Raw genomic sequence first — 24,545 nt, 5'->3', positions numbered from 1 at the left:
TCAGTCTTATAAGCTTGATAGTTGTTATTGCAACTCATGGTGAAATCATTACTGTTACCATTACTAATTCATCTTCCATCCTCAATGTACAGGATAAACTCTCGGGTGCGGTAAGTGCAGCATAAAGCTGCAAAAAAAAATTGTGACAATGCACTTAACAAAAATGCTCTATTTACTACTAAAATTTACTTCTCAACAAGTAGCTTTTATTATGTTCAAGAAAGCTTACTATATCCATTCCTGTTTATTGTGCTTGCTGGTAATATCAGCTTTTGCCATTATGTGCCTATTTGTCCTGATCAAGTCTGTGATAATGGGAGTCATGTTTTTTTTTTTTTTTTTTTTTGTGCTTATGCTTCCTTCATCATGTTTAGATTGCTATTCTGTGATATCTAAAAAAAATAAAAAATATGTATATTAAAACGCAGTTTATTCTTTCAATGTAGTTTACATTCAAATGTATACTTTAAGCACTATAACCGCCTTATCTCATTGAAGTGGATATAGCGCTGGAAGTGCTCTGGTGTTGTCCCTCGCATCAGTGTTAAGCCATTGATGAATGGTTTAAAACTGAATGAGGGACCCTGAACATCTGCAGCCTGCCCCCCACAGTTTGCACTCCCCCTTAACATACCAATTCATATCAGCAATGGCTGCTTGTGATGAGTTGTGTGTGTTCAACTACAGGCAAAAGCTTGATGGTATCTGTACCTTTAAGAGTCCTTCAGGACCCAAAATAAATCAGTGGATTAGAATGTACTATAGGACCAATGTAGTCTATAAGTATACATTGTTACACCTTTCTACATGTTTTAATCCACACATATAAATAATTCTGACAAATAATGCAGATATCTTTCTTATGTTAAATCATGTGTCAAATATAACCATCTCCTTTTTGCTATGGACGAGGATACTTTAATGGAGAATGCCCTCTTTATTCACATCGGGCACTCCTCTTCAGTTTCATTCATTTAGGCATTCTTAGAGTTTGCCATACTCCCCCCTTTTCCTACTGAATCCTCTGCACTTCCATACTTTTGGTTAATATGTATTAAGTTAGGCGGCCACTACACATAATGTCACTGTGGGCTGTACTTCCAGCGGACTGAAGACACACCCACAGTTTACGCCCCTTTAGGCCAGGATTGGCCGTTGTGGTCACGTGCCCGCTGTCTCTAGCCATATATCAGGAGACCATAGGGAGCATTTCTCATTAATGCCCTGGTTGAAGGCGCTCTAGTAGCGCCAAAACGCGCGTCGGTTTACTATTTATTTTTCACAAGCACTTAACGGTAGCACTTAGTTTAGTTATGGTGTATTATTAGTTGGCTTTAGTGGGGGAAGGAGATTGTTCTATTATAGACCTGTATATCTTAGCATCGTTGTATAGAAAAGAGATGCTTAGCGGCAACCTTTTATTAGCCTTGTGCTAACACCCTGAGATAGAACCGCTTTCAAGTGTATGATAGGAAGCTTTAGCATTTATACATGATCTATTTATCCGTAAGTGACTATTAGGAGGTTCTAGCATATACGTAGCCCAGGTCTGATAAGAGTTGTTATACTCTCCATAACAGCTTAGGCTATTTATACAATTATCTATCAGACAGGACTGCTTATAATTATTATTGCCTCCTCAAACAAGCGTTATAGTGGAAGCTCTGTCCAATTTAGCATTGGTTCTTACTTTTGTGCAGGATACTTTGTAAGCATGATACTTTGTAAGCTCTGCTAATAATAATCTACAACAGTAGCTTTTTTACTTTCCTTGCAACACTAATGGTAAAACTACAGGCTCTGCTGAATCTATTGATAGGGTTTTCTTCTAGTACTGTTATATGACCGTGAAGGGATGGAACTAATTTATTGTGTCAGTACTTTATTCATTCAAGTGACAACTCTCTTGCAACAATCCTCTATTATATACATTAATTAGCTCCACACTACCCTTTGAGGCATGTATATATACAAGGGGCTTTTCTGATTCTGGCTCTGTGACTACAGTCCAGTATCACCACTATATAATAGGTTATCCCCCATATATATATATATATATATATATATATATACCATAGTTTATACTTTTTTCACTTAGCTATAGCGGTATAGTTTTCTTCAGGTATATATACGTTTTAGGATATAATATCCTTTCCTCCAGTGTACATTATCTCTGTACAACATTCCGTTCATCTATATATTCCCTTCCCCTTATTGATCTATATCATAGAGCTCACACCCCTCTAGAGCTCTTGTTGATGTTTGATGTTCTCCCCCTGGTTTTTAGAGAATTAAACAATATACTTATTTATTTTATTTTAATATTTACTTTATGATATCTCAGACCTTCCTTGTAGCCACGGTTTCATGGACACGCCTATTTTCTCTTCATAATATAACCAAGGGTTACCCACTATCTAGGCTCCCTGATACACACCATAGTCCCCTAGTGGGACACTGCATTTTTTCTAAAGTGTGGAATAGACACATCTCCAGCATTGTGTAAAGTGTAGAATAGAAACATCTTCAGTATGGTATAACGCGTGGAATAGACACATCTCCAGCATTGTATAAAGTGTGTGATAGACACATCTCCAGCATTGTATAAAGTGTGTGATAGACACATCTCCAGCATTGTATAAAGTGTGGAATAGACACATATCCAGCATTGTATAAAGTGTAGAATAGACACATCTCCAGTATGGTATAACGCGTGGAATAGACACATCTCCAGCATTGTATAAAGTGTGGAATAGACACATCTCCAGCATTGTGTAAAGTGTAGAATAGACACATCTTCAGTATGGTATAACGCGTGGAATAGACACATCTCCAGCATTGTATAAAGTGTAGAATAGACACATCTCCAGCATTATATAAAGTGTAGAATAGACACATCTCCAGCATTGTATAAAGTGTGGAATAGACACATATCCAGCATTGTATAAAAGGGGGGAACAGACACATCTCCAGCATTGTATAAAGTGTGGAATAGAGACATCTTCAGCATTGTATAAAGTGTGGAATAGACACATCTCCAGCATTGTATAAAGTGTAGAATAGACACATCTCCAGTATGGTATAACGCGTGGAATAGACACATCTCCAGCATTGTATGAAGTGTGGAATAGACACATCTCCAGCATTGTATAACGCGTGGTATAGACACATCTCCAGCATAGTATAAAGTGTGGGATAGACACATCTCCAGCATTGTATAAAGTGTGTGATAGACACATCTCCAGCATTGTATAAGGTGTGGAACAGACACATCTCCAGCATTGTATAAAGTGTGGAATAGACACATCTCCAGCATTGTATAAAGTGTGTGATAGACACATCTCCAGCATTGTATAAAGTGTGTGATAGACACATCTCCAGCATTGTATGAAGTGTGTAATAGACACATCTCCAGCATTGTATAAAGTGTGGAACAGACACATCTCCAGCATTGTATAAAGTGTGGAATAAACACATGTCCAGCATTGTATAAAGTGTGGAATAGACACATATCCAGCATTGTATAAAGTGTGGGATAGACACATCTCCAGCATTGTAAAAAGTGTGGAACAGACACATCTCCAGCATTGTATAAAGTGTGTGACAGACACATCTCCAGCATTGTATAAAGTGTGGGATAGACATATATGTGTGGCATTGTAACAAATATGAAAAGACAAGCAATGTATATTGGGAATTTTACAATACTTGAAAAGGGATAGCCTTTGTTAAGAAAATTAGAAATTGTACATACTTTATAAAGTGTGGGAAAGTATACAAGTATTGTATAAAAACAAAAATATACACTTTATAAAGACTGAAAATGTTGCAATAAAAAAACCTGAATTTCAAGCATTTATAAAGTGTGTGAATTTATATCAATCCTTTGCTAAAACATCAAGTGTTGTATGACGTGAAATAGAAATTTACAAGTAGTGTATACAGAGTGAACATGCATAATCTGAACTGTGGAAATATGTAGTGTCTGGTGTAGCATAAACTAGCAAAGTATAAACTATGAAAAATTATTCATCTTAATTATTGTACAAATTGTGCAATGGTGTAATTTTAAGCATTGCAGATAATATGGAAAGATATTATCTCGATTATTGTATGACGTGTAGAATCAAAATGTTTCAGTAATTGTTTGAACTATGAAGTCATATTCTCAAGTACCATAGTTTACATTTCTTGCATTGTATGCACTGTGGAATTGACAACTTTCATGTTTTGAATAAATGGTATAAATGGAATGGTATAAATACACACATAGTATGAAGTTTGGCAAGTTATAATCTCAAATATGATATACACGTGGAATGGTATACCTGCAAAAATTATATGACGTAGGTTAAACTATAGTCTTAAGCGTGGTTATAGTATGGTATAACTTTAAACATTGTATCAAGTATGGAAAAGTGTCATCCAATGTATTGTATAAAATGTGAAATCAAAATATATCAACCATTGTATAAAGTGGGAATTAGAGATATATATTAACCATTAAATAAAGTGTGGATAGAAATTCAGCAACTATTGTGCAAAGCATGGAACCGAAATATATCAACTATTGTATAAAGTGGGTTCGAGATATATATTAACCATTGTGTAAAGTGTGGAATAGAAATATATCAACTATTGTATAAAGTGTGGAAATACAAAATCTCAAGCATTGGAAAAAGCGTGAAAGAGGCAATATTATACTTTGCACAAAGTGAATACAAGGTAAATCCAATGCATTTTATTAATTGTTAAAAATGAAAATACTGTTGTATAAAGTATGAAAAACCAACATATGTAAAGGCAAAATGACAATGTAAGTGGTGTCTCTTATATATAAAACATGCACAAATAATGAACAGGCAAACCACACAGTTATTGTTGTTTTTAACGTCAGCTAATTTTTTTTTTTTCCATTGAAAATTTCTAGGCGCCTTGGAGTGGAAGTGAAAGATTTTGGGCCAAGTTGGAGAAATGGTATCGCCTTCCATTCAGTAATATATGCCATCCGCCCAGACCTCGTGGACATGGACATATTAAAGGATAGAACCAACCGTGAAAATCTGGAAGCTGCTTTTTCCATTGCCGAAACTGAACTGGGAATCCCAAGGCTGCTAGATCCAGAAGGTATATTTATTATTATCATTGTTACTTATACTCTATGCCAGGGATGTATTTACCACAAGGCAAACGAGGCATTTGCCTAGGGTGGCACTTTCAGGGGGGGCGCCAAAAAATGCCACCCCAAGCTCCCAGACAAATGCCTTGTTTGCCTTGTGTTCTGGGGCTGTCCACCTTACTGTGATTAAGTTAGTGTAGCTGTCAGTGTGTGTCTGTGAGTGAGAATGGGTGTGCCCGTGAGTGTGTCAGTGTGTATACTGTATGTCATTTTATGTGTATCTGAGAGTATGTGCCTGTCAGTGAGTGTGTGTTAGTGTGTGTCTGTCAGTGAAAGTGTGTGTTGGCTAAACAGTGTGTGCCAATGACTGTGTACCTGTCAGTGAGTGTTTATCAGTGCATGTATCAATGAGGGCATGTGTCTGTCAGTCAAGAAAATGGCCTTGACACAAATTGGGGGGGAAACTTAGATTTTGGGGTGCCTGAATTTAGTCGTGCCTAGGGCAGCACAAATCCAAAATACACCACTGCTCTATGCTTTTATGTCTATTTTAACATATTTTCAGTAATAATGTGTGTGGTTCCACATATCACTTTATGAACAGCATTTAGTTGCACAATTACTTTTATTTCATTAAAATCATTTTTCACCTAATTTCACTGTTACCATTAAATCTCACCTCCAGCAATTTCACAGCTATGCTTACCAGATCATGTTTTTACAGACCATGGTAAATAGAATCTATGCAGTTCCATTGTGAAATCAATTAGTTAACCTAATAGATTAGTAACAATAATATAAGATTAACATTTACACAGGTCTATCAGCTTCTAATGTGTCTTGGATAAAAAAAAAAAAAAATGAAATTCAGTGTGTGTCAAAAAGTAAGTAAGAAAGAAAAATCTAAAATACAAAGTGCTAATTACATTCTCCTGGGAAGAACAAGCTGTTAATACCAACCACATCAGTTATTATAGGCCCAACTATCCTGTTTTGTCATACTTTTATAAAGTGTCATCTATCTGATTAAAAGACAAACAAAGCTCTTCCCATTGGCATAGTTCTAATAATAAACAGGTCACTAGAGAGTGTCATACCTGTTAGGCCATATTAATCAATTTCAGTTATGTTTATTCTTGCATTGAGAATGTTGTATGTCAGAGTTATCTTCTAGCAATTGATAATGTTCATTTTACCTGCAATTTAGATGTGGATGTTGACAAGCCAGATGAAAAGTCAATCATGACCTATGTAGCCCAGTTTCTGAAACACTATCCTGACCCTCATAACACTGCTACAGATGGGCAGGAAGATGATGTAAGTACCATCAGTGCATTATCGCATTTGGACCTTCTATTGTTCCAACTTCGTGTTTTAAATAATCTTACCAATGTTTTCCAAGTGGCATTAGCTGCTCATTAGGTTCTACTAATTGAGGCTTGACTTAAAGAGACACTTCACTGCCCCCAAAAATATATATAAAAACAAAAAATAACAATCACTGTTTAATATATATACCTTAAAAGAAAACATCCATGCATTTAATGCTACATTTTTCTTTAGGCATATATCTAAAAACAGCTTGTAAAAGCTGCAGTTCTCCTGTTTGAGTCCTTTGCAAGCCCTCCCCTTCTATCCCCACCCAGACTTTCTTTTGTGTCCAATCACAGACTTCCCAAGGCAGCTCAGTGAGAAGTCTTTGCAAGGCACTTGCCTGCTTCCACTGAGCTAAATAACCAGGACATAAGAGGACAGGTTTTTTGATAGACAGCCAGGAGGGTTTAACAGGGTTATTTTTAAGTGTCAGTTTCTGTTGAAACCTGTGCTTTTTGTAAAATGAAAAAAGAGGACACATTCTGCAGACATAAAACACTCTAGCAAGCTGAAGTGCCTTGGGTGTCTGTAGTATCCTATTATGGGTGTAAGGGTCAATTTGGAGAAAACTTTCCATGTCATCTATACACCTATTCTCTTTGAAAGTCATATATTAGAATTCAGCTCACACAGGGTAGTTGGTTCAGATTAGGTAGGAATAATACAATATGCTGATATTTGATACAAGCATGAGTAAACAACCCAACTCTAAAAATTGGAACTTCTAATGCCCTGACTTGAGGAACTATACACTAAAAACATCCTTAGTCAGCAAGGTAAATATTTTAAAATTGCTCATATTTCTTATAAAAGAAAGATTATGATAAAATGGTTTAGAATAATTGTTTTAGAAGCAAATAAACAATTCCTTTTCCACTCTGAATTGCTCTCTAGTGAAAATAGTGAGCAAATATAGCACATCTTTTTCTAATCCCACAATTTTAGGTCTAGAAGATCCTTAAACAGAAAATTAAAAATCAACTGCAATTTTTATTGACTTTCGAGGCTGGAGTGAATTTTTTTTCTGTTTTTAGAATATTACAGTATAATACTTTTAAAATCACGCAAGTACACTTGCTTGAACTATGATTTTACGGAATTGGTCTAGCTTTATATTCCTGTCCTCAGTTATACCCACTTCCACAACAACTACAATTAAATGCAGTGAATATAGTTCCTAGATTTCTCCTTTAAAGGATCACTATAGTGTCAGGAAAACAAAGCAGTTTTCCTGACACTATAGTGCCCTGAGGGTGCCCCCACCCTCAGGGTCCCCCTCCCATGGTGCTGAAGGGGCTAAAACCTCTTCAGCAGCTTATCTAATGCCAGCGCCGGGCTCCCTCGGCGCTGGTGACCTCCGCTCCCCTGCCGACGTCAGCTCCCTCTGCCGACGTCAGCGGAGCTGAAGGTGCATGCGCGGCAAGTGCCGCACACGCGCATTCAAGCTGTCAATAGGAAAGCATTTTTCAATAATATGCCATTTTTTAATAATTATTTCATAATATGCCTCCAGCGTCACAGATGCGCCTCTAGTGGCTGTCCGGAAGACAGCCACTAGAGGCTGGCTTAACCCCAAATGTAAACATAGCAGTTTCTCTGAAACTGCTATGTTTGCATCTGAAGAGATAAAACCTGAGGGACATTGCACCCAGACCACTTCAGCTGAAGTGGTCTGGGTGACTATAGTGTCCCTTTAAGTAACAAGTCTCTGTGTTGTGCCGGTATGAGAACGTAACACTCCCTGCTCTCATACCCAGAGGGCTTGGAGATGTGCCTTAAGGCCACGCTTCTAAGCCATTTAATTAGTTAACTAGAGGTCTTTGGGGGGAGTGGGGGGTAGGTGAGACTACAGGCACTACAGGTAGGTAGACTGCAGGCACTATGGCAGCTTCATTGATATGAAGTTGTAAAGGTGCCTCCAGTGTCCCTTTAGTTCCACGCCAATATTTTTTTGAATGCTCTGATAACTCTAATGGATGTTTTGAGTATTTGACCTCAGAGGGTAATAATCATGTCATGTATTTAACAATATATAATATTGCAAGGACAATATATAAACAGAAACTTGTATTCATATATGTACAATGGACATGTTTTTTTCTGGCATTGGCAATGTATCTCAAATTATAGCCTTCACATTTAAATGATACAATCCTGCCAAGAGTTTTGTTGTGAGTGTTATTGTTGTAACTATAGCCTTTTATTAGTAGTTTCCTTTTAATTAGTCTGTAGGTGTTTTTATGCAGTGTTTCTCCATTGCCTCAATTTATTAGAAGTACATGTTGCCTAGCAACTATGGTCACCATGTGATAGGAAAATTGGCCTGTACACATATTTCACAGGCTGCAGACTGCATCCGTTAGAATTAGTACATTTCTTGAAATAAACATGAGGGGGACGTTACACTGTAGAATTCACTTCCTATTAGGCTGTTATCAAATGTGTGGCAGTAATCTATTTCCATATGCAGTTACACGAGCATTTCTTTTCTGACCATTATCTGTGCATAGGCAACAACTCATGGAGATTTTATATCTGGAAATACCTTACTAATATAAACCTCACATGATTAACCCCTTAAGTACACAGCTTCAGAAATAAAAGGGAACCATGACTGAATATTTCCGTCATGTGTCCTTAAGTGGTTAAATCCCTTTTGTTGTATTTCTTTTCCAGTTTTTGTGTTTTTGATCCCTTACAACCACTGTGCAATTTGTAGTTGAATTTAGTTTCTTTATGCCAGTTCTGTCACATTAACACTGCTATCAGAATCCTTTTTTCCCCCTTTTTTCCCTGTTATTTGCTGCTATATAGAAATCTTATGGACAAGCACAATTATGCACAGTGACAAGAAACAAACATGCTATCTATTATTACACACATTTATACTAAGCTAGCTATTCAGCATTGAGTAGTTTAAAACATATGGTTATAAACTTTGGATGATTCTTTTAAAGGACACTCCATCGAATCTTTCATTTTTTTAAAGTAGCTATATAGTAGCTTTCCCCAAAGAAAACATGCATCTATTTTTTCTTGCGTGGTTTCTTTGGGGATATTTGAAAAACAGCTAGCAAAACTTGCAGACCTGCTGTTTCCAGCCTTTGACAAGCTCTCTTCATGGCAGAGACTTTCATTCTGTGCAAGAGGTTTCTCATTCAAAGCCTCCGTGCTGGAGTTGCAAGCTCGCACATGCAGGTGATCGTGGCTATATGGACTACAGACACAAAACAACCGAAGCAAAGTGAAGTGCTTTATGTGTCTAGTCTGTTCCTTTAAACTTTGGATACCATATATTATCAACCCAGGTCAGAATACCTAAGAGAACATTTAAATGGCCTTGCGTAAACTTCTTGTTGTATTGGTCATTGCTCACTTGATCTGTGAATAGAACCAACATTTAGTGCCTGTCCCATAACCTACAATCATCTTTTTTCCCTAAATGTATCGCTTTTTTTTTTAGGCTGATCGTCCAAAATTTTGATGAATCCCAGCTTGTTTGAAACCGAGTGCACACGTCTATAACTTAAGAATATACATATAATGAACGTATTTGTAATTACCAGTGTAGAAAATAACATTCAATAATCAATGTAAATATATTAACGTCTTTTACAGTAAATGTGGTACACTGTACAAAAAGGAGTTTTGCAGGTTTTAACCTTTTTTGATTTTGGAATTGGCAATGCTAGAAGATCCACTACATTCAATAGAAAATCACTTGCAGCCTCACCAGGGAACTCTGTATGTTTCAACAAAACAAAATATATGTACACAGCTACAATGGAACGTACATATACAGTTACCTTGCTAAAATTCTTTAGGTAGTCAGTTAGCTGATAGCAATTGAAATTATATCATATAATACATGTAAATTCAGCGTTTCTAAGAATCTTGTTTATTCTTAGGGATGCCTTATAACAGAGCATCTATTGTAACAGAATGCAGAATATGTATTTTCATGGATTGAATAAATTAACACGTTACTGAGCCAAAAGTCCCACACTGCTGTTAGATATTATATTTCGTAATTTTAATTTGTGGTTGCTTGCCGTAAAAGGGTAGAGTGGTGTGGTCTATTTTTTGTTTTATCAGGAGTCTGTACAGATTTTTAAACAGCGAAAATATAATAGTCAGATATATAATATTTAATATGTGGAGTGACAGTTTCTTGATCTAAGTAGATATCTGACTGCCATTAAAGGGCGAGAAGAAATTTTCCCCAAGTTTGTTGCAAAATTAGAAAATGCTTCAAACTGGGATTTTTTTTGTCTTCTTTTGGATCAAGAGCAGAAACAGATGTGAGGAAGACTAAACTTGATGGTCGCAATGGTCGCATGTCTTTTTTCAGCCTATGTAACTATATAACTATTACCATGTAAAGCTAACCAGATCCAGAATCCTACCTATATAGTTATCCTATCATGTTATACAGTGAAGGTTGTTATAGTTTCTAATATCTTAATTCGCTGAGCATATCAAAGCCCGTCTTTACATATAGTCCACCATATTGCGGTTGGATTCACTTTGGACACCAACCTACATCTTGCAGCACTAAATTATACTGCATCATGTTCTCTATGCTCTTATATATATACTATATCTAGCTTCACTTCTTTAAATTGTGGTAGCCATGGTAACAAGGCTTTTGGTATCTGTTCACCAGGTAACCTAAAGCTTTCACCTTTGTGTTTCAAAATTTAGCTTTTTGTTGCTACCGAGGTCATTGTTTGTATAGAAACCATATTCAGTGTCAGCTAATTTAGCCGCACATATCAGAGACGCACCAAAAGTTAATCTCCTCTTTTAAGAGGCAGGATGAAAAAAAATTCTTGAATGGAGATTGAGGCAGAGAAATTGATAGGTTGTGGAGGATTATGGGGATATATTATTTGAAAAATAGAGAGCAAGAGGAGAAAGGAAACTGGAGGGGATAGAGTGAAAAAAATAGCGTGCAGAAGAGACAGAAAGGATATAAAGAGGAAACGAAAACAAAGGATGAAAGAGAATGTAAAGATAGTCACAAGGGAGAAAATGTAAAGCAAGAAAGGAAGTGGGATGCATAAAAGGACTGCAAAGACCTTTGCGCTGGCCATGAACGCCAATAATAGACTTAGCATGTATGTAATACAATTGACTAACCTTTACACTTCCAAATTTAAATCTTTATAAATACAAATCTTAGAAAACATGAAACAAATGTGTTTTGTTCCATTATCAGTGGAAAAAATAAACTTTCTAACTTTTGTTATATTGTTATTTTCTTTTTGTAGAGAGAAACTCACTTGGCACTTCGAGACTTGAAGGTTTGGCTTGAGCAGTTTGAGCGTGATATAATTCGGACACAAACGATTGAAAACAGTTTGCAGGACAAATATCAGGTATGGCGATATGCAAAGTATCATGTTAGACAAAGTAAGGGCAGAAAACAAAGAAAGCTCGAATCATGCCAGGATATGAAATAACAAGCTTGTATGGAATGCATACATGAACACAGGTTACATGGTTAGAATAACATAAGAAAACAAAGTTAAGGCCAAGTAATCAACATGCAATGGATTACAAAAAGATATAACATCAGTAACAGACAGAAAGGATGAACGAATACATTGAAAGAGCTGCACCTGGACCTCTGTGATCTGTTAAATGCAGTTGTTTTTATTGCAAGAAATTGCCTTTTGGATTATCACTATAAATAATTGTGTGTTTCTACAGAATTTGTGAATTTCCCCATATGTATTATGGGAAAATGTCACTGAGGATTTTTTTGAGGAGGCTGTGTATGTGTGTGTGTGTGTGTAGTGGATGCAGAAGTTGCGTCAATAATGGATGCTGAGGTTATGTATAGTGAATGCAGTGTGTCTAGTGGATGCATTATGTGTGTGGTGGATGCAGCATGTGTAGTGGATGCAGTGTGTGTGTAGTGGATGCAGTGTCTCTTTAGTGGATGCAGTCTGTGTAGTGGATTCAGAGGGTATGTGTATAGTGAATGCAGTTTGTGTAGTAGATACAGTGTGTGTAGCAGATGAACAGAGTGTGTGTACAGTGAATGCAGTGTGTGTGTAGTGAATACAGTGTGCATGTTTGTGTAGTAGATGAACAGAGTATGTACAGTGAATGCAGTGTGTGTAGTGGATACAGTGTGCATGTTTGAGTAGTAGATGCAGTCTGTGTTTAGTGGATGCACAGAGTGTGTGTACAGTGAATGCAGTGTGTGTAGTGGATACAGTGTGCATGTTTGTGTAGTAGATACAGTGTGTGTAGTAGATCACAGAGTGTGTGCACTGTGAGTGTAGTGTCTATAGTGGATACAGTGTGCATGTTTGTGTAGTAGATACCGTGTTTGTGTAGTGGATGCACAGAGTGTGTGTACAGTAAATGCAGTGTGTGTAGTGGATACAGTGTGCATGTTTGTGTAGTAGATACAGTGTGTGTGTAGTGGATGCACAGTGTGTGTGTACTGTAAATGCAGTGTGTGTAGTGGATACAGTGTGCATGTTTGTGTAGTAGATACAGTGTGTTTAGTGGATCAAAAAGTGTGTGTACAGTGAATGCAGTGTGTGTAGTGGATACAGTATGCATATTTGAGTAGTAGGTAGAGTGTGTGTGTGTGTGTGTGTGTAGTGGATGCACAGGGTGCGTGTATAGTGAGTACAGTGTGTGTAGTGGTTACAGTGTGCATGTTTGTGTAGTAGATACCGTGTTTGTGTAGTGGATGCACAGAGTGTGTGTACAGTAAATGCAGTGTGTGTAGTGGATACAGTGTGCATGTTTGTGTAGTAGATACAGTGTGTGTGTAGTGGATGCACAGTGTGTGTGTACTGTAAATGCAGTGTGTGTAGTGGATACAGTGTGCATGTTTGTGTAGTAGATACAGTGTGTTTAGTGGATAAAAAAGTGTGTGTACAGTGAATGCAGTGTGTGTAGTGGATACAGTATGCACGCTTGTGTAGTAGATACAGTATGTGTAGTAGATCACAAAGTGTGTGTACTGTGAGTGTAGTGTGTATAGTGGATACAGTGTGCATGTTTGTGTAGTAATTGCAGTGTGTGTAGTGGATGCACAGAGTGTGTGTACAGTAATTGCAGTGTGTGTATTGGATACAGTGTGCATGTTTGTGTAGTAGATATAGTGTGTGTGTAGTGGATGCACAGGGTGCGTATATAGTGAATGCAGTGTGTGTAGTGGATACAGTGTGCATGTTTGTGTAGCAGATACAGTGTGTGTGTAGTGGATGCAGTGTGTGTGGGGTGTAAATTTGTGGAGTAAAATAGGGGCTGTATTCTGTGGGCAAAAATATATATTTTTTAAATAAAAAAATGTAAGTCATTTTAATTTTATTCCCCACTCCCTGCATCTTACCTGTGGCCACAGAAGGGGGGTATTACACCTAGTGGTTTAATGGCTTTCTGCAGGCTGTCTGCTGCTGTATACTGAAGAGGGGGCCCAGCACTCACCTTCTTTTCACTCTGGCAGGACCTCACCCTCTCCCTCTCTCCCAAGACCGGCATGTGTGCCGCGTCATTGCTGTATTAACTTGCTGCAATGCTCTGATGGCCAGGGGCAGAAACTTCAATATACATGATGCAACCAATGGCCCGGGGGCCAGCAGGAGCACATATAAAATATTGTACTTTCTGGGGCGGGGCTTGGGAGCAGAGCTGAGCGGACGCCATCTCCATCAGCTCCCGACCTCGTAAAGATAAACCTGAGAATATCACGAACATCTCAACCCACTCGCAGACACCAACCCCACTCCGAGCATTGGGTGATCGTGAGGAGCCGACTAATGCCCTTCTTTCACCAACCAAAGCCGGGAAAGGTGAAATTAAAACACCGGGCCTACCTCACTCCCACGAGATACGACCTGGAGACTCTCCTAGATAACATCGGGACGAAATACCGCCCGGAATCGGAGGAGACGGTCACCGCAACACACAGCAGCCCCACTGCAACAATGGGGTGCCGCACGCAAAAACAGCACCCGACATCGGCACCAGACCAACCAAACATCGGGGAAATGCTGCAACGACACGCACCCTCCAAAATGGCCGCCACGAGATCCTCCACAGTAGGCCTCCCGCCGGCACCATCGGAGCGGGCTCACTCACCGGAGCTAAGGCCTGAAGACAAGCGAACCAAATCTCCCCTGGCTGGCACAGAACTGAGCGAGAACACCTTTGCCACGAAACAAGACTTGCAAACTTGGATGCAAGAGATTCAATCCCTGCTGGCCGCGGATATTGGTACTCTCAAAACGGACGCACGAAAAACCGCGGAGAGGGTGAGTGCCTTGGAAGGGGACATACAATCGTTAACCAGTGGGACATCCAATCTCACCGGAGCCCTGCAATCCCTGCAGACTGCCCACCAAGCACTAGCGACGCAGGTGGCCGCCCAGGAGGACCGCCTGCGCCGCAATCATATTAAGCTCAGGGGAGTCCCAAAAGACATCGCCCAAGAGGAATTGCCCCACTTTGTGAGGAGGCTTATAACCTCCATACTACCACCAGCTACAGCCAGAAAAATCAACCTAGAGGGCATATTCCGCCTGCCAGCAGGCAACAACACACCAGCCGCAGAGGCTAGGGACGTTATACTAAAATGTGCTACAACACAAGACAAAGCGGCAATTCTGGCAGCAATCAGAGGCAAGACTCCCCTACTGTTCGAAAACTCCAGCCTGTTATTTTTCCAAGACCTCACTCGAGCGACATTACACTGGCGGAGATCAATAAAACACCTAACAAGCCGCCTGAGAACCGCAGGCGTACAGTACAGATGGGGCATGCCGCGAACCCTGCTGATTCCGCACAACGGGACTATTCATAGAGCCACATCAGAGGCTGACATACTGGCAGTCCTCACACTTTGGGGATTATCGGACGCACCCCAGACAACAGCCCAAACAGGACCGTCCCGGATGGGAGATCCAGCTACCACGAGGCCATTTACTCCCCGATCCCCAAGCACAGGCTCGGAAACCTGACACAGCCTACAAGAAGGCCTGGCCAACCTGGCTCAGGCGGACTCTATTGTACTCGCATACTGAACTGTTACTCTTTCTCTATAACTGTTTAGATATTTAGTTATACCTGTTACTACATATGTTATTAACTCGCACACTCCTCCACAATCACCCACCCACGCACCCAGAAATAATCACACACTCAAGCACACAAGCCCTCACTAATGCAAACAAGCTCCAGACAAGCTAACTACACCTACCCCCCCCCCCCCCCCCGCAGCCCCCTTAGGTAAGGGGCCCCCACTACCGTGGTAAGAACCGTGACCCCACGAGGAAGCAACAGTGCAACCGACCGGCTCACATCAGTGTCCACAGCTGAAATAGCTCCACGGGTAGACCACCCTCGACTTCTCACGAAAACTACGAACTAGTGCACTTACATATAGTAATACCTAGCCCCAACAGAAGTGCAACCATGTGACCCTATCCGCGAAGAACAGAAACAGGGGCTACCTCCACCACACGAAGGGTTATACACCCAGACACATTTGTAAGCACTACTGCACACAACCGTTATGCAACATGTTATAAAAAAAAAAAGAAAATATGTGCTGAACAACTTGACTAATAACCGTGTAATTCATACTTTAATCTCTTGTAATTGTCAAACTAATGCATGAAACCGAATAACGCACAAACAAAATAAAGAATTTAAAAAAAAAAAAAAATATTGTACTTTCTACATATGTGCACATTGGGAATGTGGGACCTGGGTCCTCTGCCCCCCCCCCCCCCCGTCAGCTCTGACCCCATATGACCTTACATACTAATGTACTCCCCAAGATTCCACCCATAGGTTGTGGGTGGGGGCCTCTAACATAATGAACAGGGGGGGGGGGGGGCATATCACTATATCAGTAGTCCCACCCACAACCTATGGGTGGGGCCTATGGGAGACCTTAGTATGTTCCCAAAACCCCTAGGTGACATTATTTTCCCATAATACAAGTTTCACCAATATCTATTTTCTTTCTCCCTCTCTTCAATATATTAGCATAGTCGTTCTGCAGTAGAAAATAGTAAAGTAACCAGATCAGGTTTACTTGTCATTGTAAAATGTCTTCATTCTGACAATCTGGAGATTGTCAAGTTTGTTGTCAGCTTGTATACATGGGGGAACCAAATATCAAAAGCCACACTTTCACCAATATTCAATAAAATGTTATCAACATGTTCACTTAATTACCTGTTAAGGACCTCCTGTGATTTCATTTTCTTTTTTTGTAGTTTTTTAAAAAATATCGAGTACAATATGAAATTAAAAGAAAGCTGGTTGAGTCTGCAATTCAAGCTCTTGGAAAAGATGGCAAACTGTCCCTGGATCAGACTATGGTGAAACAAGCCTGGGACAAAGTGTCTGCAAGGGTAAGTTTCCTATTAAATATCAGTAATTGTAAACACTATTCTGTATAAGTTACATATATACGTTCATCAGAGCAAAGTCAGTATAATCATATAGTACACTTGAGCTAGCTTGAAAATAGTAAAATAGTCTAAAAGTAATGTATATTTTAACACAATTACACTAGAAAATTGCAAGGACGTTCAAATAACAAGTTACAGTTAGTTGTTGATTTATCATAACAAAAGGTCAATAATTATGTAAAGAGACATTATAGCTTTAGGAATACAAATATGTATTCCTAATTTTATAGTATTCTGCTAACTATTTAGATGAAGACCTCGCCGGTCGTCCTGCTCCCTGGCTGAGATCATAAATCTTAATCTTCTCAGCCAATCCAGTGATAAGGAAACAATGGATTGGCTGAGATCATTAAGCATTGAGAGGCCAGCATCATGAGTCAATGCACCGTTATGGTGAGCATGAAAACACTAAACCAGGGGTAGGCAACCTTCGACATTCCGTATGTTTTGCACTCCTATAATGCTCTTACACCCATAATGCTTGCAAAGCATCATGGGAGGTGTAGTCCAAAACATCTGCAGTGCTGAAGGTTGCCTATGCCTGCACTAAACGTTGGTCCTGTAGTCTTTTCAGGACTGTGCAGGGACAGGATACATGCCCAAGAAAAACTACATTAATATCTAGTGGTTATGGTGATTGAGGCTCAGTGACCACACAATTTAGTTTATTTGCATTATTTTGGCTAATTGATTTGTAAAAAATGTTTGTCTTGAAAATCAGTTATGTAACAATTTGTCTCTTAGCTCTACTTGGTATTTCTACTTTTAAATGTTTTCCTTTTAAAATGTTTCTTCAAAGAGCAATTGTCATCAAATATTTACTTTTATTTTTTTTAATTTTTATTACATTTAATGTAACAATGATATATATATTTTTTTTAAATGATATATATTTTTTTTGTTTGAGAAATGTTCACCTTTTATCTGGGGGAGCGGTCATGTTGGGTCAGACTCTACTGTTATCACTTTCCTGCTGCTGTGACTGTTATATGTGAAACTGCAGCAGCAGGCAAGAAATATAGTTGGTATGATAACAGTAGAATCTGACCAAGAATGGAAGCTCACCTAGATAAAAAAAAAAAAAAAGGTGACTGTTTTCTAAATAAATAAATCAATAATCAATACACTATACATGATTTAAAAAAAATATAATCAAGTTTCATTAAACATCATAAAATAGTACAATAAACAAAAAGTGACAATTTGATGACAATTTTTCTTTAATTGCTATGCACTCTAAACACCAGGAGCAGCAATGAGAGGCAGAGAGATCTGGCAGCAAGTTAGCAACACATTCAGTCTATCATTGCCATCTAAAGTGGAGTAGATTAGTAGGGAATTGTACTTCAACAGACAAACCAGCATGGGCTTTGGGTGCCAGAAGAGCCCAAGTTATTGTCAAATAGTTTGAAGACTTAGATTCACATGTTACTTGAAAAAGCACACTATGTGTAAAGATGAACTTCTTTTCATATCAGTTTCACTTTTTATTACTTTTGACACCATTATGTGACACCTGATACTCTGTGGTACTGGTTTGTATGATAACTCACAAACTCTACCATAGTCTCATCCCAAAGCATTTGATCTCATACAGCTGTGCTCAAAAGTTTGCATACCCTTCGAAAATTGGTAACATATGTACCATTTTTAAAGAAAACATGAGTGAGCAGGCAAAACACATTTCTTTTATTTCTTATGGGATTCATATTCAACTGTAGGTTATAGGAAACATGGGGGGATGGTTGCACTCACCTAAACATGCTTAAATGGGGTGCTGCTGGGGGCCATATTATACAATAAACAATACACAAGATCCAGCGCACTCTCCTATCCACTAAACAGCAACTTCAATGTTGACAGATTTTATTAGTTTGTAAAAGTTTTTTTTAAAAACACCTAATCTAGGCAAAAAAATGGGGATTTAGTTACATTATATGATCATACATTGCATAAGCCTGCCACAACGTCAATGTACCCCATCTTTGGCAGGTCCTACTCTCACAGTCTAATGTCTGCTCTTATGAGATTAACCACTTACTTGGGAAAAAAATCCATCTGAGGCTCTCTGCAGTACAAGGCTAAATAGGGACCTGAGATGAGGCACCTGTAACAGGGAGGGGTGCAAAACCAAGGAGTTGGCTAGACTCCCAAATATATATAGGAAACATGGGGGGATGGTTGCACTCACCTAAACATGCTTAAATGGGGTGCTGCTGGGGGCCATATTATACAATAAACAATACACAAGATCCAGCGCACTCTCCTATCCACTAAACAGCAACTTCAATGTTGACAGATTTTATTAGTTTGTAAAAGTTTTTTTTAAAAACACCTAATCTAGGCAAAAAAATGGGGATTTAGTTACATTATATGATCATACATTGCATAAGCCTGCCACAACGTCAATGTACCCCATCTTTGGCAGGTCCTACTCTCACAGTCTAATGTCTGCTCTTATGAGATTAACCACTTACTTGGGAAAAAATTCCATCTGAGGCTCTCTGCAGTACAAGGCTAAATAGGGACCTGAGATGAGGCACCTGTAACAGGGAGGGGTGCAAAACCAAGGAGTTGGCTAGACTCCCAAATATATATAGAAAACATGGGGGGATGGTTGCACTCACCTAAACATGCTTAAATGGGGTGCTGCTGGGGGCCATATTATACAATAAACAATACACAAGATCCAGCGCACTCTCCTATCCACTAAACAGCAACTTCAATGTTGACAGATTTTATTAGTTTGTAAAAGTTTTTTTTAAAAACACCTAATCTAGGCAAAAAAATTGGGGATTTAGTTACATTATATGATCATACATTGCATAAGCCTGCCACAACGTCAATGTACCCCATCTTTGGCAGGTCCTACTCTCACAGTCTAATGTCTGCTCTTATGAGATTAACCACTTACTTGGGAAAAAATTCCATCTGAAGCTCTCTGCAGTACAAGGCTAAATAGGGACCTGAGATGAGGCACCTGTAACAGGGAGGGGTGCAAAACCAAGGAGTTGGCTAGACTCCCAAATATATATAGGAAACATGGGGGGATGGTTGCACTCACCTAAACATGCTTAAATGGGGTGCTGCTGGGGGCCATATTATACAATAAACAATACACAAGATCCAGCGCACTCTCCTATCCACTAAACAGCAACTTCAATGTTGACAGATTTTATTAGTTTGTAAAAGTTTTTTTTAAACTTTAGGTTATAACAGAATGCCACGGTTATAAAACAAAACTTGGCAACAAAGAAAAAGAAAAAAACGCGGCAACAAAGAAAGTAAATTGAATGACCCCTGTTCAAATGTCTGCATAGCCTTAGTTCTTAATACTATGTATTGCCCCATTTAGCATCAATGAGAATGTGGAGTATTTTGTAAAAGTTGTCTATGAGGCCCCTAATTCTTGCAGGTGGTAAAGCTGGCCATTCATCTTGGCAAAATGCCTTCAGGTCATGCAAAGTCTTTGGTCTTCTTGCATGAACTGCATGTTTGTGATCTCTCCATAGTGGCTCGATGATATTAAGGTCAGGAGACTGTGATGGTCACTCCAGAACCTTCATCTTTTTCTGCTGTAACCATTGGAGGGTCAACTTGGCCTTGTGCTTAGGGTTATTGTCATGTTGGAAAGTCCAAGAGCGTCCCATGATCAGCCTTCGTGTAGAAGAATGCAAATTGTCTGCCAGTATTTTCTGATTACATTCTGTTCTTTTCACTATAGGCTTTGTTGTGACCATAAAGCTCAATTTTGGTCTCGTCACTCCAAATTCCAGTGTGCCTGAGGCATGTCAAGGTGTTGTCGGGCATATTTTAACTTGGCTTTTTTGTAGCATTGCCGCAGTAAAGGCTTCTTTCTGGCAACTTGTCCATTCATCTAATTTTTGTTCAAGTATTGTCATATTGTGCTCTTTCAAACAACCGCACCATATTTTTCCAGAGCAGCCTATATTTCTCCTGAGGTTACTTGTGGGTTTTTCTTTGTATCCAGAAGAATTCTTCTGGCAGTTGTGGCTGAAATCTTTCATGGTCTGCCTGACCACGGCTTGGTATCAAGAGATTCACGAATTTTCCACTTCTTAATAAGTGATTGATCAATACAGCATTTTCAAGGCTTGGATATCTTTTCATATCCTTTTCCATCTTTATAAAGTTCCATTACCTTGTTATGCAGGTCTTTTGACGGTTCTTTTCTGCTCCCCATTGCTCAGTATCTAGCCTGCTCAGTGCATCTACATGAGAGCTGACAAACTCATTGACTATTTATACACAGACACTAATTGCAATTGAAAAAGCCACAGGTGTGGGAAATTAACCTTTAATTGCTATTTAAAGCTGTATATGTCACCTTGTAATAGGGGGGGGGGGGTAATAGGCGCTCACTATAGTATTTAACACAAGATAGATATAGGCTGCAGTAACAAGTTCAAGGATTCCCAAGCCTTGTAGATAGTTGAAGTATGAAAAGTATAGGGGAAACCATGACCAACAGTAGATGTACAGAAAAATATATACGTACACATATCTTTAGGGTTGTATACACAATTGACCTCAAAGACAAAAGGACAAGAATAGTAATAGTGCAGTACAATATGTACAGTCAATAAGTAGTGGATAATCTTGTGTGGTTTCTACTCACATTTTATTAACTTCTGAAGAAGCATTGGCGAAACGTGTAAAGTGGGACTCCTTTATATCATTTTATAGTGCTTTTATAGTTCTTTTGTTATGGTTAACAAATAGTATATTTTATATTTATATATATATATACCTTTATTCATCCGTCTATTGCTTCCTGGTACCATCACATTGCTAGGTGGGGATTATACCACCCATGCTGTTTATACTAGAGCAAGTTCTGCTCTGGTAAATGTAAGTACATTACTTTATTATTTCATCTGAATAGTCACCAGTACTTACTTCACCATTGGAGTATTTATTTTTTTGTATTCACTTCCATATATGTCCTGCATACTGCACTTTATTTGAGGCACCCGTGACGTCCATATCATCATATATGGTAAGACGGGGATTGTTCCGTCTATGCGCAATACAGCAGAGCTCTGAGTTAGCTCAAAAAAATGTGAGTGGAAACCACAAAATATTATCCACTACTTATTCACTTTACATATTGTACTACACTATTATTATTATTATTCTTTTGTCTTTGTGGTTAATTGTATATACAACCCTAAAGACCTGTGCACGTATATATTTTTCTGCACATATACTGTTGGGCGCGTTTTCCCCTATCCTTTTCATATGTCACCTTGTGTGTCTGTAACAAGGCCAAACATTCAAGGGTATGCAAACTTTTGATCAGGGCCATTTGGCTAATTTCTCTTATCATTATGATTTAAAAAGGAGCCAAACAACTATGTGATGATAAATGGTTTCATATGATCACTATCCTTCAATACTTTTTTTTTTTTGCATTATCAGCCATATTTTCAAAATCGATGCCAAAATTTCACAATTTCTGCCAGGGTATGCAAACTTTTGAGCACAACTGTATAAGCTTGATTGTTGTAAGCAGGTAGATCTATGTAGTAATACATTATAATATATAACAAAAAGACGAAATAATGACATCATATGAAGCATTGGATTCAACTAATTGGGTTTGTGCTAGCTACAGGCCTGGTTGCACCCTTTGTTTGCTCATGTGAATGAGTGCAGTTCCTTATCACTTTGTTGGTATACATTAAGTATGACATCAAGCAGAATCATTGCATTCTGCATTTAATTAATTTTAGAGAACTGTGTGTAGTAAACAAATTATTGACTGTAATAACTGAGACATGAACTCACCAAAAGGCACTATTCAGAGACTAACAAAGATTTTATTTACAGATTGTTGATTGGCAAATACAGCTTGATAAATCCCTACCTGCTCCTTTGGGAACCATAGGCTCCTGGCTATACCGAGCAGAGCTCGCTATCAGGGAAGAAATCAGTATCCAGCAAGCTCACGACGAGACGGCAAACATCATACACAGGAAATTAGAGCAACACAAGGTAAACGGGTGATATTCCTAGACTTATAGCGGAAAAACGTTAATAAATACATTTCAATATTTTATGCTGCTGTACAATTTGCAAGTTGACTCAAATATAAAGAAAGGTTATTTCAAGTGCAGAATCAATACTTGAGTCATCTACACTTTAAGGTAACAGTAGATCCAAATCTAGTGGTTAATTTTTTTGAAGATGGTTCAATATAGGTTTTTTTTAAAATCATTTTAGTAATGGTCACGCACATATTTAGACAACTAGCTTTATTTGTACAGAATATATATGTGCTAGCAATAGAGTGGTTCCCAACACTTTGTGGACCAAGCTACGCTACAATAAGAGTACACATTTCTAAGGCACATCTGTGCTTTTTTTCTTTCTACCTCTTTATCAGCAGCTTGCAAATATAAAATTTACTTGACGTTTTACTAGAGATAAATGCATACTTTTATGCAAATTGACATATCAGTTTGAATGAACTGCAAGATAGAAAACCCTGTTTGAATGCAGATAGTTGTTAAAAAACACATTTTAAGAATTGCATTTTATGGTTCTGAAGTCCATGTGTTTGTAGCACACTGTGGGTGACTGGGGGCATATCGTTGTGTTATAGCACAATGCATCAGTACAGCAAGCCATTGCACTGATTCAATATGTCTCTAACCACTACCTTGCAGCTAATATCTACATATCCACAAATTTACTGTAGCAATATAATCACCTCATTTACCCTGACAGTCATCTCGAAAAAAGCCATATTACCTCTTCAGTCACCTTTTTATCTACCCCATCTTAAACTTTCTAATATTTGAAATGGACAAAGGGGTACACTTTAATTTCTTGGGTGAGAATGGGGCTGTGGCCAAATGCAATTTATGAAAACAATTTAGCCAGCTAAAATGGCATTTAGATTAAGAACACTGTATCTTGTTTGCACAGATTGACTTCTAAATACATTCATTGTCGTTTAAATACACATTACTGTGGGTATCATTGCGGTGGAGATCTATTATATAGTCAGATATACCGACAACATGGGCACCTGAAGAAGAGGGACATTTGGATAGAATAGGGGGACAGAGGGATTTGGACCCAAAATAGGGACAGTCCTTCCAAAATATGAACTGTCACTTGGGAGGTATGCCCCAGCCACATTTTCTACCTCCCCTCTCCTACTAGCAATATTTGTCCATGCCACCTGGAGACTTTGCATAAGAATTTGCCTGGATTCTCAGTCATTTGTTTCCACTAGTAACACTGTATTTCTCACAGCTCAACCAATCATTTCCCAATTATTTCCTTCACATCCTCTGTCATGTATGCCCACTTCCCTAGTACATTTGCACCCTATATTCCTTGAAGGAACACAAAACAAATCTGATTTCCTAACGCTATAGTGTTCTCTTTTTTAGTTAGATTCAGGGCCCCAATAAATCTAAATAAAAACTGTAATGAAGGGTGTTACTTACTACTAGTCCCTACAGCTGCTCGATCTGCGACGTGTCGCTGACGATTCTATTTTGTCCATTAAAATGCTCCTCACAGATACACAACAAGGGAACAACAAGGCGACAACAAGTTTA

At 38.6% G+C, this 24,545-nt stretch overlaps 1 protein-coding gene across 1 annotated transcript in view; it reads left to right on the top strand.

The window, feature by feature from the left end:
• Window positions 1–24,545, top strand: part of SYNE1 (spectrin repeat containing nuclear envelope protein 1) — a 389,325-nt gene that overhangs the window by 99,937 nt on the left and 264,843 nt on the right. The window contains exons 7-11 of the mRNA XM_063443606.1: window positions 4,931–5,127; window positions 6,327–6,436; window positions 11,767–11,874; window positions 16,750–16,887; window positions 22,801–22,965. Of these exons, the coding sequence (XP_063299676.1) occupies window positions 4,931–5,127; window positions 6,327–6,436; window positions 11,767–11,874; window positions 16,750–16,887; window positions 22,801–22,965 (718 nt within the window). The remainder of the gene's footprint in view (window positions 1–4,930; window positions 5,128–6,326; window positions 6,437–11,766; window positions 11,875–16,749; window positions 16,888–22,800; window positions 22,966–24,545) is intronic.

This window comes from Pelobates fuscus, chromosome 2 (assembly GCF_036172605.1).
Source record: "Pelobates fuscus isolate aPelFus1 chromosome 2, aPelFus1.pri, whole genome shotgun sequence".
NCBI classification, from domain to species: Eukaryota; Metazoa; Chordata; class Amphibia; order Anura; family Pelobatidae; genus Pelobates; species Pelobates fuscus.
The sequence above is the reverse complement of the archived record's forward strand: the minus strand, read 5'-3'. Positions and strand labels throughout refer to the sequence as shown.